The 14,841-nt window shown below is 39.9% G+C and overlaps 1 protein-coding gene across 21 annotated transcripts; it reads right to left on the reverse strand.

Annotated features, from left to right (window-relative positions):
• Positions 1-1,348: 1,348 nt before the first annotated feature.
• Positions 1,349-9,046, reverse strand: LOC100279920 (uncharacterized). Of its 21 annotated transcripts, none has more exons than XR_002265481.3 (10): positions 8,350-8,461; positions 7,149-8,274; positions 5,846-5,906; positions 5,104-5,306; positions 4,925-4,988; positions 3,861-3,913; positions 3,339-3,621; positions 3,153-3,213; positions 2,883-2,943; positions 1,349-1,715 (listed from the first exon to the last, which is right to left on the reverse strand). XR_002265481.3 is itself a non-coding variant. In XM_020545158.3 (9 exons), the coding sequence occupies exons 2-9, from the start codon at positions 7,746-7,748 to the stop codon at positions 1,623-1,625; spliced, it is 513 nt and encodes a 170-aa protein (XP_020400747.1). In that variant the 5' UTR covers positions 7,749-8,274; positions 8,350-9,046; the 3' UTR covers positions 1,349-1,622. The 21 variants fall into 21 exon arrangements, 4 of the variants coding, with proteins under 4 accessions (XP_020400747.1, XP_008651361.1, XP_020400729.1 ...); XR_004852831.1 differs by having other exon boundaries at positions 5,104-5,192; positions 8,350-8,390; XR_004852825.1 differs by having other exon boundaries at positions 3,339-3,419; positions 4,925-5,306; positions 8,350-8,451.
• Between the last annotated feature and the right edge of the window lie 5,795 nt (positions 9,047-14,841).

Raw genomic sequence — 14,841 nt, forward strand, 5'->3', positions numbered from 1 at the left:
TTTCACTATATTGTGCAGGCTGATTATTTAAGTTCATAATTGTTCCTTAATTCCTGTGCACACTGTTTTGATCTTGATATTCATGCTTGATTTATAGGCTTATAATATTTGATCTAAAACCCTGATTTGGTAAGATAGGACTGTCACGTTAGTCGAGGATCTTTGATCACCACTTAGCGTTGGAGGGCTGTTTAGTGCAGCAACCCGCTATTTTGAGAGCAATACTTCAAGATAAACAATTATGTTTATTTGTTTCTTCTGCCTTCTTCATCTGCAAGCCATGTTTAATTATGAAATGGACCTGTGTAGCTATTTTACATGTTTACATGTCTTAGAATTGCTACTGTTCATTGCTGCTATAATTTCATATGGTATTTATCTGAGTTATATGATTGTTTTATTCGGAATTAGAATATTTAATCTATTTAAATATGTAGAAAGCATGTCACTTATTTCTCTAAATTTACAACACGAGGTCCACCTAAATGCTTCTAGCTAGGCCTAGGGGCCTTGGGGGCTCTGGGCCATTGTCACTAGGGGACCTAGCTAGTGTTATTTTGACCCATGGTTAGGGCAAGATAGGGTTATTAACTAGAAAACATGGTATAAGTCATGTAATCTGTACTGAAGTAAATGTGTGACAATATTTTGGTACTAAAACAATTTGTTTGTGCTCCAAATTTCGAATCAAGCTCAGTTTCTTGTGAGACTCGCAAAGTTTCCAAGTGTGAAAGTTCTTCAACGCTGCTAGTTCGACGCTCCGTTTTCTCTAGCTAGTTTTTTTGTTAAACAACAGTGATTGGTCCAAAAACAAAGTTGCTCTAATAATATCGTGCCCTGCAGCTTACAGTGATTATATCTAGCTTAATTAAAACACCCTAGACACTATTATATGGTAATCGTGCCTGCTTACAGTGAAGGATCAGGCGTCGCCTTCGGAGGGGCCAGACCAAAACCGAACCCCAGAAACATGATGAACGATATCATCAGTCCACGGTGACTCATAGAATACGACCGAACACCGTGTACAAAGTCACAAACATTCACGCATGCATGAACCGGTCCAACAGCAATTCACGAGCCCTAGCAACAAGGAAATTAATGAGAGACTCGATCGAGTTCACTGTTGGATATCGGTGTACTCCCTCCGTTTCTTTTTATTAGTCGCTGGATAGTGCAATTTTGCACTATCCAGCGACTAATAAAAAGAAACGGAGAGAGTACGTAGTTATATATATATATATATACTAGGTGAGTGTCCGTGCGTTGCAACGGAAACATATGATACTACGATAACTTATATATAAAATATGTGTTATACTGTTATGCAAAAAGGTTTCACATGCCCTATTTTTATCAATATGACAACAGAGGATCAATATAAGGCCTTGGCATGGCTTCAGAAGTTCAGATTAACGAATTATGGAGCAAGAGCAACTATTTCTGGTGTTTCAGTAGAAAGAATGGGGATATGTGTTTCTCTCTCTCCTACATGTTACACAATGTGCTACAGAATGACACCTCTATGTCGCTGCTACAACTACAGAGAATAAATTATGGATTATGGGTGCCCTACTAAGTTAGCTACGCGTAAAATCTGGGGCGATTGACCCCCTAATGCTTCATCTTGGAGATCTCACTGAAATACACCTTCCGCACAAGGCGAGCCTTGTTAAAGCTCGCGATCTTCGTGTCCTGATCTTCAGTGCAGACAACTGCAGGGGAAATGAATGTGTCAGTCAGCAAGAGTGGAAAATGTTAGCAGAAACACAAGAATGGAAAATTATATGGTGCGCAAGTAGGCCGGCACCCTATTTAACTAAAGGTGTGTTTGGTTCAGTTTTTTGAACCAATTCATTGCCAAAAATCTAAAATCTCACACAAACGGTACAACATCATAATAGATTTTTAAAAGTCTATAGATTTCTCAAGTTCAATTCAAAATCACTATCTACCCCCAATTTTTCAGATTACTATTATTCATGTTACAGCTATCACTCTTGTAGTATCTACCATTGATAGTTGTTTTAATCAAATATATTTTAGCTTTCTCACAACCCTCAGCTCGAAGCAGATTTTTCATGGCTCACAATTAGATTCATATTTTCATAGATCTATAGGTGTGAACCAAACAGACCCTAAAACATCATGTTGTAATGTTCCAAAAAATCATCACAAAAAATATGTATGCAACACACCTAAGTGCAACAGCAATAATTCAGTTTGAAATTCATCTCCGATGTTGAGATTAAGAAAGCAGAAGTATCACTGTCAGCATATGGTGAATAGTGCCAGGTTGACTGCTTGTCTATTTTGTTTCTTGACATCTACAATGAATTCAAACTGGATTGTTGCAGCTATATTTAATTTTATGTGTACTGCATACATTGTCTTTATGATATTTTTGAAACACTGCAATATGGTATTTTAGCTAACGAGGATGCCAGCATCCCTGGGCGCTAAAAAATAAAAACTGCACTCCACAAGAAAAACATGTTGACAATGTTTACAAATAATCCATAACATACAACGTTTGCAGTCTAACTAAAAGATATACAACTACTTACAGTTACTGCAGTTTCATGAAAACATAATCTTGACTATTTGGTTCAGTTTTTTCATATGTATCAGAACATTGTTAATAGACAATATATATGAACAATGGATACAATAATACTCTTCAAGAATAGTTAGTGCAGAAGGGACCAGCCAACAAGTATCAAACTACCACGCTTTTTTGCCATACACTATATCACAGAACCTTCATTTTATTATCATGTCACATGATTAAGAAACGATAAATGACACAAAGTCACTGGTCCTTTAAGGAGAGTAAAAGAATGAAAAGGTATTTGGCCTGAGGTTGGCTACAAAATCATTACCTTCCGTCTAGTGGTGCTTGAAGTTTTCCAACAAAGCAAACTGGATCTAGGCTCCAATCTCCTGCAAACAGATCAACATTCAAAAAAGTCGTCAGAAGTCATCTTTGATTAAGAAACGCTTTTTTGCCATATACTATATATCACAGAACCTTCATTTTATTATCATGTCACATGATCAAGAAACAATAAATGACACAAAGTCACTGGTCCTTTAAGGAGAGTAAAAGAATGAAAAGGTATTTGGCCTGAGGTTGGCTACAAAATCATTACCTTCCGTCTAGAGGTGCTTGAAGTTTTCCAACAAAGCAAACTGGATCTAGGCTCCAATCTCCTGCAAACAGATCAACATTCAAAAAAGTCGTCAGAAGTCATCTTTGAAATCATGAGCATTTGATTCAAATGCAAATGCAGAAATGAATTAGCAGGGAAACAGGAGTATCAGAACTCAAGGGTTACATGAGACTGTTGACAATCAGCTGATGGCCACATAATTCCAGAACCGGGCCAGACGGCAGAAACCGCTACGAAGAATAAGGGCTGAAGCAATTGGGACAGTAGTGTCTTAGGCAAAATTTCTTTGTGCCCATTTGGAAACATGGCATTACAATGTTTCTTCTCTTATTGGTTTACTCCCTGTAGCTGGCTAATTATTCTATGTTGTTTTTTCCACTTCTAGGATTGGCGAACTGTCTTGCTTTTCTTTGAGCAATCTGTCACAAACTACTGGAAGAAGCATCAACTGCAATCACCAAAAGGTTAGATAATGCGACCTCAATGTTCTTTGCTTATGTCTTGTGAAACGAACATTTATTGGTGTGAATGCATTATAACCTTTTCTTGGCAAATGGAGTTTGTGCTGACCCATGTGCCTCAGAAAAATCATGGTTGGTGATTTGTTGAACATACTTCAGTTTTTTAATGCGTCCTTAGTTTTTTTATCTGTTGAAACAGGAAAATGAAGGGCCATCTCGGACTAACCTGCAGGAGCGTTTGTCGCAGGCTGGACTCTTGTGTGTCTACAATGTGGAAACCTGCATTGTAAATGGTTAGGTAAATGCTTCACTTAAAAATGGCAGTAAATGCTTCCATGTGCTCATGATCAAGTAGGTTTTATGTTCAATCTGCAGTTCTACACAAGTGCGATTCATTTTGATACTCATTTCTATTTACTTTCAGAGCTCGTGCTAACTGCCATAAAGTGCAATGCATCTATGACTGCCAATTGATATTATGCTCCTGCCATAAAGTGCATTGCATCGTGCTAACTGTACACTAATCTATGAGGATCTAAGACCAGTATTTGTTTATGTTTTCTCCTTTAGTATCCTATAAAAAATAGCACACCTAGACAACCCAGAAAATGTGTCGCAATAGGAATATCAGATTCTAACGCTGGTAGCAATCTCGAATGATAATATTTTTTTCCAAACAAGCGAGGTCACTAAACAGAAGCGGCAACAGATAAAAACTAAAGATAAAAACTAAAGAGTACAGATGAATATGTATAGAACTAAAAACAAGGGTATATGATAACAGTACCAGCCACTAAACACACATGGTTAATCACTAAAACAATTCTCTGACAACTCCTATAAAAAGATAGCAGCCACCAGAAATAAACCGCCCACGACATCCCCAATTGTAGTCTCTAAAACTGGCAGCAGTAATTGGTTCACTGAAAAATGACCATAATCAGGAAAACTATAGCAGCCACCAAAACTATACAGGTTTCATTAGTAATTGCTTCAATAAAAAATGTCCCCATGTGTAAATTTTCAGGTGGTATGTACAGACCTAAAAACAAGGGTATAGGACTACTTGTTGTGCTAAAACAATAGCTAGCACTAAACAGTGTATTCAGTTAATCATCCAAACAATTCTGTGATTAATCACTAAAACAATACCCATGGAGCAAATTATATGAGAATAGTACTTGAATCATACACAACATACCTATACAACAATATGACTACAATTTTCGGATACTAAAGTAACAGCAGAAAAAGCACGAACTGATTCTCTGGTGAATGGGTTGTCTGTACCTGAAGGAAGCAAGATCCGAGATTGGCTTTCCACATGTTCTTTCCAAACCGATAGCACGAACAGCTGCAAAAAGTTGCAAGCAAATAAGAACAAAACATCAGTGTATAACAACAACATCGTTAACATTGAAACATCTGGTGTCCTTTGGACGTTAAAAATTAGTATAAAGTATAGATACAGTGGGCATGGTCTTCTGTGGCGGCGTCACACTTAGCTTGCATTCTGAAAATGACCAACTTGGTTTGTTGAATCGACAAGATATGCAGCCTTGACAAAGAATGTGTGCACACCGGTGGCAATGACAACGGCCTCAATTAGTCGCCTCTTCCAGTGTCAACAAATCAAACATCATGCATTGAACTCTCCCTATCTTCTTTAGTGCTGGTGTTAAATGGCAAGAATTTATGTGACCAGAAAGGATAAATGAGCAGAACCAGAACAATGAAAAGGCTGATCTGGATTGAGATGTATAATTGTAACTCGAGCAGGTTAAGTTTTAGTGTTAACGAGGAGCAACATAACAACTGAAGTCCATGCAAAAAAGCTCATCTACATTTTGTGAAAGAAACAACATGTACTTCATATCGTCTGCTCAGATCTACATGCATGTTAGATTTTCCAATTTTCAACTAAAGTCCTTGCAAAAAAGCTAATCTACGTTTTGAGAAAGTAATTACATGTACTTCATATCATTTGCTCAGATCTACAGGCCTGCTAGTTTTTTCAATTTTCTAGTTTTGTCAAATTTCATGGACACTCAATTGAATATCCCATATACGAGGTCATCCTTTTGTGCTGAATATTTTGATTAGAAAATTGTGGGAAAATAGCACACATACAGTTCGTAATAGAACATGGATAAGTAACATTAGATGAACCTCATTAGGACAATTCAACGTCAATAGGAACCTAAGGAGTACCTGATGCTCTCTGTTTGCACTATCGTACTGAACTTATATTCGGATTTGTAAAGCATTCTTCCTGAAACACACTAAAGAGAATAAGTTAGATGTGGATAAAATCACTATCATGTAGTTTACAGTTAAATCAAAATTCATCAAATTAATAAACAAATTACTTATATTAAAATAGCACCGAAGTGAATCAACAGTGTCAGAGCAATTTTAAGGCAAATATAGAAGCAATGTGAGATTCCGAGAGTCTGAAGTTTAGGATAAATTCGATGGTTAAACACTGAGGTGATTCAAATTTCGTTGGCAGGGTAATTCATCAAATTAACAAACAAATTACTTCAGTTAAAAAGACACTGAAGTGAATGAACAGAGTTAGAGCAATTTTGACGTAGGTGGTGCAGAAGCAATGCGAGATTCAGAGTAGGGTCTAAAGATCAGGATGAACTTAGGGGGCAAAACAGTGAGATACTTCAAATTTCATTGACAGTGAGATGATCAACCAAGCAATGAATAGAATTCAATATGTAGGATGGATGGATATGCCTACCTTATGGAAGAGGGGTGGCATAGAAAAGACAATGCATCTAAAAAAGTCAAAATGTCTTATAATTTGGAGTGCGGGGAATATTTCCTAAAAAACTTTCTATAGTAGGACACTTGATCTACATTAGCTCTGCCTATAGGCACACACCACAACTGTACAACACGTAGACCAGTTGTTGTTCCTGACCGTTACCACAAATGAGAAACCAAATAAGAACCTTATGCTCGTACCACACACGCATTTAGCTAAGAAAACAGGTGGTTGTGTAGAGTGATTTGAGCTGACTACACTTCTAACATCCAAGCCTGTACTGGTTGGGATCATAGGTAACACTGTTCCTGGTTTGAAAGAACAAAAATGATCCAAGCATGGTTGTAACTGCAAAACCAAGACCCTGAAGCATCTAATAATTGCACCACTAAATTCATCTGAAGACTCTCAAGGTGAAAGCATAGCCCCAGAAGTCAACTATTTTAGCATTGCTACCATCTTGAGGAGGAAAAGGAAAAGAAGAGCAAGAGTTACACACAGAAACCACACTGTGTGCCTAATTCATTTCATACCGTCCTCAACTGGCCCTGAATCAACTGTTGGAACAAGTGCTATTTCAATTCATACTGTTATCAACTAACCCAAAATAAACTACTAAAACAAGTACTAATTAGTTCACTGCAGAGTCAGATTTTCAGTAAAGTAGCTAACTGGTAGACTATAATTAAGGGATTCGATGATATGAGTACGGCAGAGCAGAATTAAGCGAGTGACCTGATTCACCGAGGCGAGGCTTCACTTGGTGAGGAGGACCTCAAGGCAGGTCAGACCAACTTCAGTGAGGGCGTCACTTATATCAATGCTCCTACAACACCCATTGCCCTGAAACACATCCTCCTCATTGCCTTGTTGCGCCTGATGCAGCAGCAGTTCCCGATCCTAATCCCTTCACTCCTAGAACCTTCATGGCCTCTCCTCACTGGGCTCATACACGTTTTTATAAAAATCCCCTCACTCCCAGAACTAAGTCCAAAATATATTTCACTATATATCGAATCAGGATGTAGGGCAAAAATCGGAATGAGCAAGATTATATAAAAGATCTGACTTTCTTGCCTAGTTCCTAATAAATCCCCGCATCAATCAAGGATAAAAAGAGCCATACTATTTGTAGAATCCTTACTGCGGTAACAACGGATCATCAACGTAGTCGCGAAATAACGGATTGGACATACCATATAATTTATCCAGAAAGAATTTCCCTACCTTTCCTATTTTAGGGAAAATTAGCAGCAACAACTCGTTTCCTACCATGAGATCCAAACAAGTGCATGCAGCCTCACCTTTTATTCCAAGAATATTTATAGCTCTCATGCCTATCTTCTGAGTTTTTTTGGTAAATCTGTTTACAAAGCAAATAGATAGAACATGAAAAGTGCATAATCTGAACTGAAACTCCTTATATTTTGTTAAAAAGATACAATTGAACTCCACCGCTAAAAATAAAGGAAATATAAGTAGAGTATACTTGTAATATGATATGAATCAGTATTAGAAAAAATGTGTGACATTCGTAAATGTCTGTAGTATTTCTCTCACACTTGTTTAGTATGTTTAGCATCTGCAAGTTGAAAGGTCAGAACTCAAAACAGAAAGCAACACAAATTTAGATACCATTTCTCCAAGTAACATCTCACTACCTCATTTTTCCTACGAGAGAATATCTGCATGTGCTTCTCAGGTTCCACAAGCTCTGCATAAAGTTGATCTGCAAGAACTTAAACAAAGGGCGTATATGGCCACGTGAGGTCATCCACCTTGAGGTGCATGGTGAGCACCTCGCCTCACCTTTCCTCAACGGGCACCAGAAGCCACACGGCTCTGTTCCCCCTTGTGCACACTGCAAAAGTGGATATGAGAAAGCAATGTAGAAGCACACTGAAGGACACAAACACAACATACCAAAAAATCCCACCTGGCTGTTGGCCCCAATAGGGACGACCTTCCACCCGCCGTAGTTGCCAGCTGGGTCGCTCAAGTAGAGCTAGAAGCCGTGGTGCTTGTCCCACCTTGTGATTAAGGAGATCCCAAAGGGCGGAGGCCTCTGGACGTCAGCGGAGTGCCAGATTTGGAAGAGCTTGGAGGTCACCATCTCGCCGACGAGGACCACGCTGTCGGCCACCAGGATCTCGAGGGTTAACCTGGTGTTGCTGATTGCCTCCATCGCGACGGCCTAGAAGCAGCTTTGGGGAGGGAGGCGGGCGAAACGGCGGAGCACATCAGCACGGCACGCCTAGGCCACTGCGAAGCCGATGTTGGTCGACGCCTCCTCCTAGCGTAGCGGCATGACGTGGTCGACGGCGGCCTCGACGCCTTGTGAATAAGGAGATCCCGAAGGGGCAGAGGCCTCCAGTCGTCGGTGGAGCGCGAGGTCTGGTGGAGCTTGGAGGTCATCTCGCCAACGAGGACGACGTTGGCCACCAGGATCCCGAGGGTAGAGGAGGAGAGCGGAGGTGATGGGTTTCGCCAGATCTTGTGAGAGAATTTGTTGGGGTCGAGCGCATCGCGGGCGGCGACAGGCGCTTGGCGGTCGGGGTGGAGCGCATCCCGGGCTGCGGTTGCGATGCCAAGGCAGAAGGGAGAGAAAATCGAGGGAAAGAGGAGCCTTGGTGAAGGTGTGGGCAACAAGATGAACGGTGCAGATATGTGGGCAGCAAGATGGACGGTCCAGATCGACGGACGGCAGAACGGCAGGCTACCTTTACGGTTTTAATAAGTAGTAGAGATATATATATATATATATATATATATATATATATATATATATATATATATATATATATATATATATATATATATATATATATATATATATGGTCTACCTGGGGACTTGGTTCATATGCTCTCATTACGACACTCGCATCGACTTCAAACTTCAGAATTTGAAATCAATTGGACTGCGCCGATCAACAGTTTGAAAACAACTAAACCGAGTAAATAGGCTTAGGCTTGACCAGAGAACAAAATTTAGACGGCGATCGTGCGCGAAAATAGTACTGCTCTGGTAGTTAATTTCGGCCCCTGGTCAGACATATGCATGCATGGTTAACGTACGAACCCAATAAAAGGAAGCCATCAACCATGCGTTCCCTCCAACAAATCAACCAAACACTTCGACGTGACGTACGTAAACATACGTATACTCTTCGCTAGCTAGCTCGCAACAACGCACCAAGCCCAAGGTAGCTTGTTTGCACAAGGCATTTGGTTATCTGACCGACATGGGATCGACGACGGTCGACGGTAGCAACGATGGTGAAGGCGGCGGCGGTGGCCGTGCTGCTGATGCAATGCTGCGACGTGATCCTTGGGGCGAGGCCGTTGCTGCATGCGGTGGCAGGGTGGCAGCATGGGCAGGGCGCCGGGACGACGACGGTGATGCAGGTGCTAGACAAGGGGTCGTCGGGCGGCCCCGGCAACGGCAACTGCGACTGCACGAAACCCGGGCACCCCCGCTGCCCGCCGCCACCATCGTCGTAGATTTGCTGTGCTCCGGTGCTAGCTCCTTCCTATATGCATCTTTGTCGTCGTTCAGTTCCACGGGAAAATGTTTTTTCAAAGCTATTTAATTATAGTAGATGTAGATCGATAAGATGGTTTAGTTACACAGGCAGTTTGCGAGAATAAAACAGTGTCGGACATAGCTCGATCTGCAATCAACAGTTAAGTTGCAACCGTTGTTGATTAATCTACAATAATGTAAAGGTCCCAATAGCACATGTGGTTGTATTCGTTCATTTGATTTTTTTAATTCATACGGGAAAATTCTTTCTCCAAATATTTGGTGTGGTTATTAAAAAACACTACCAGGAAACAGTTCTTTGCCGAGCGCATCGCATCGGGCACTCGGTAAAGATAAGGTTTATCGAGTACCACCCTCGGTAAAACAAAATGTCAAATAGATGGTTTGCCGAGTGTTGGATCTCAGCAGTCAGACACTCAACAAAGAACATTTTGCCAAATGTCCAACTCTCGGCAAAGAGTCGTCAACACTTGGTGGTAGCTCACGGACGTTAAATATGTCGAGCGCTAGGCAAGGGCACTCAGCAAAGGCATTGCCTTTGCTGACTGTCACTTATAGACACTCGACAGAAGAGTCGTTTGCCAAGTCTATTTTTATTACACACAACAAAGTGTATTTGTTTATTTCTTTTTGTCCCAACCTTTTTCTGCTATGTTTGAGTACTTGGAACTATATATATATATATATATATATATATATATATATATATATATTAATTTCATTTGATTGAATTTCTTCGTATAATTCAAATTTTAACTGCAAGTCATTCGAATAATAGAAGACAATGAATGAAAAAATAATATTCATGTTATAGAGCATAAATTGAGGCCTTATCTTGTTCACTAAACATGACCACGAACTTATGTCCAATTATTTTTAAATTGTATAAAAAGCCAACAGAGTCAAAAAATCATGAAACTTATCGAGATGTCATGATATCATATCTTGACAAAAACTTGACACTGTTTCGTGAAAGTTATCACATACAAAGCGTGCAAACCAAAGAATCTCTGAATAAGTTTTATGGTTTCTTCACGTGAAGGCGGACTCAGTTTGTATGCATCAGACGTGATACCTTTCACGAAAATGTGTCAACCTTTTATCATAGTCTCTACATAAGATATCATGACATCTCGATAGTCTCTACATAAGATGTCTGAATAAAATAATCGAACTGAACTATCATGGTTATTATCATCAAGGTCAAATGATAAAAACCTCTGACATTTTGTGGCAATTATAATAAGAAAATTATTATTTTTCTAAGCAAATACTCCCTCCATCCTAGTATATAAGGTGTAACTACTTTTTATTCTAGTCCCATAATATAAAGTGTGTTCTATAGACATGTGTACATCGATGCAGTATTATAGAGAGAACTAAATACATTCCTTGGTCTCTGAACAAGAGGTGGTTACGATTTATATACTGGGATGGAGTGAGCAGCGAAAATAACTTTAACTTCATCTTAAACTTAATTTTAGAGTAAAACGTCCAGCAAATGTAATTCATATAACAAAAGAAAATGGGAAGAAAAAACATATATATATATATATACTGAAAACGAATAAAGGAAAAAGCTATTGTCATTCAACCCAACAAACAGTCAGCCCATTTGCTCCTTTTTTGCACGCTTGAATAACGATGACACTTGATCACGATCGAATGTTCATCATCGCACGCTAAGTAATAGAAAAGGTCGTAAAGTTTAGATGGTTAAAAATCTTAAGGGTTGATTTGTTGAGCAAGGAATTTGAGGATCCATGGGGAAGGAATCTCATTGCTATCCAAATTGAATAGCAAAGGAATTCCTCCCCATGTATCCCCTCAAATCTCCTGGTCACCGAACTAGCCCTAAAGGTTTTTCCTTCTCCTGTTCTCCTCCCCTGCGCCGCCCCTAGCTGTCGACGTGCAACTGCCATCGCATAGGCCTGTGGGCAAGCTAGTGTTGCTGAACAAGGACGTGGGTGAGCAAGTGACGCCATGGCGGGCACAAGTGCTAGCAGATTCGTCGCGAACGTGCGTGCGAGCAAGCACCACTGCCATGGGCGCACGTACAAGCAGGGTCACCACGCAAGGCCACGGTCGAGCAGAGCCGCCACATAGGGCGTGCTCTGGCTCCGCCCGCTGTGGGTGTTTCCCACGACATCGACTCTATAAGCCCTTAATGACTCAAGGTTAGGGTTATTGAAAAAAGATGGGATTTTCTGTGATCTCTTCTTTCTTCCTATTTTTCTTTTCTTCTTCGATTTGATTTGAATAAAAAACTTTCTTTTCTTCTTACTGTTGGTCCTAGATCAATGTTCAAATCGACTTAATAACCAAAGATACATAATACAGGGTTAGAGTTTGGATACGAAAACCTAGCTCTGATACCACTTTGAGTCTAAAGGATGTTCCCATGGACCCTATTCACTAAATATGAATTGTAAATGCATTTGTACCTTAAGTTTGTATGAACTAACCATCGGAAGATCTTTCTGTTGTTTTTCTTTCCATGGTGTGAGTGACGTCCTTCCCACACCTCCGCGTGTCCTATAGATTGGGTGTAATAGAGATGTGGTGGCGACGTGATCTAGGGAACATTGGTTCATGTGCTGGCCCCTTGCCCCCTATTATTCTTGCACATCAACGTTGTGAAGGGTTCACAACCAACTTGGTTGTTGTGCCCCCGATCAAGGCACTTAGGATACAGTTAGAGTTAGGACAACCAAACAGTAAAAAAACTAGTGAGTCGCGATGTTCTTGCGCATTTCATGTGATCTTTTCCATTGTTTGGTGGCTCTGTATTGTAGTTTTAGCATATGAGTTCTTCTTTGTGTGGTTTCTGTTTTCTTTGCCTTGTCATCCACTATATGTGCTAATGGATTGGTAGTGCCTCAACCATCAATATCTACTATGTGTGAATAACATTCATATATGGCCTCATATATCTTATCATGTGTTATTGTTATATATAAGCTAATGATGATGAGAGATACAATTTATCAAGAGATATGGTTTGTAGTCAGTGGTATTAGTGGTTCCTCTTAAGTGAGGTCCACATTTATAGTTTGACCCTCTTTGGTAGGTTTCTTGAGAGGGGTTTTAGCGTGGTTTCTTTAACTTCTAAGGTGAAGTCATGCTAAGAACCACAAGGTCAACCTACATGATATATAAAAATTGTAGCAATACATGATATATGCTAACGGTTGGATGGACCGGGCCGATGCATCCACGTACATGTAGGGGTAATAAGCTCTAAAATTTAGACTATAAAATTTAAGGATCAGATCAAATTAATATCAGACTTTCTTTCTATTTATTTTTAAACTAAAAATAGTTACGGGTTAAACAAATTATAAAGAGATATTTTGATCTTATCTATAACCATCCCTACGCACACTAGGTATCGCCGTACCTTTGACGTACCGTCCAGTCATGGTACATGTGGCATGTCTAGTACTATTATTGTTCTGGTTTGTTTCTGCCGGCCATTTACGGGCAATAGCTTCTCAGAAAGTGGCGGCCGCCATGGCATTTGCTAGCCTTTGTTCATTTTTACTCTTTTGTGGTAAAGAGTAAAAATGCACGATCGATCTTTAAACTTGTGCTGCGATAACATCTATGATGTTGTTTGGTTCACATTATTTGTGACGTGAACGATAACCGACAACGTTAAACTATGTTTGTTTAAGTTCAACCGTAATCAGATACCACACTATAAGTTGATACCGTCCTATTCAAACTTATTACCGCTGGTAATCATTACCGTTATCATTTACGTTACATTTCGTGAACCAAACAACACCTAGATTCTTAGAGTATCTTAAAATACCCAAACCAGATGTCATCTAGGACTAACACTTTTTGTAAGTTACTTTTAGGTCATCAAACCTGGCTTGGTGTCATTTAGGTCAAACAAGCTTGAACTAACACATAAGTTGGTCTCTATCGTTCCATCTACATTCTCTTTCTCTCTTCTAGCTCTATCTCTACACTCTTCCCATCTCTACACTTTGCAATCTAGTGTGACATCACATTATCCTTCTGTACTACCTAGGGTCTGTTTGGAACCACCCAGTTCTTAAGAAACTAGTTTATGGAAACTGAGGTGGCTCCAAACATACTAGTTTATGCCTCAGTTTATAGAAATTGGATTCACAGTTTCTTAAAAACCAAGAAGCTAGCCTCTCCTAGCTAAAAACAAAAACCAGTCTCTTAAAAATTGGGTTGCTTCCAAACAGAACCCTAGCCCTATCAATAGAGATTTTTCCATTCCCTAGTAGCTAATGTAATTGCTAGACCAAATATGGTCATAAATGTGAGAGCATGTCTATGGACTATGCACAAGCATCAGGTACACCTAACCTAAGGCTATCTCCAGCAGCATCCCTATCTCACTCCCTCTTTTAAACTCCACTCTGTAAACAATGTCGTCTACAATACAAAATAGTGTTTTGCACGCATGTTTGCACGGACTGTTGGAGGTGACCTAAGGGTGTGTCTGGGTGAAGGCGTGTCTATAATGTCATGTATCACATTTAATACAATACGAGCTCGGTTGTAGTCCTCCCTTCTCGAGGTGAGAGGGACACTGACAATATGGGCATGTATGGTAACCTACACCTACAAACACTGGTGCCCGAGCCACCTCACTGAAGGTGATTGGTAGAGAGTATAGCTCCTTATACTTTATTGTATTTCATGGTATATTTCATGTGCGCATGCGTGGCTATAGGACCAATGCAAGTACTAGGTAGTTGTCTCAAGTGCTTACAATCTAACTCATGTGTCAGGACACTTACTCTAGCCTATGATGTTGCCTATCACATATTTAACGTGTTGTACTCGAGATTTATTTGTTAATCTTTCACCAAGGAACAATCTATATGTCCTTATATG

Source organism: Zea mays, chromosome 1, assembly GCF_902167145.1.
Source record: "Zea mays cultivar B73 chromosome 1, Zm-B73-REFERENCE-NAM-5.0, whole genome shotgun sequence".
In the NCBI taxonomy this organism is placed as follows: Eukaryota; Viridiplantae; Streptophyta; class Magnoliopsida; order Poales; family Poaceae; genus Zea; species Zea mays.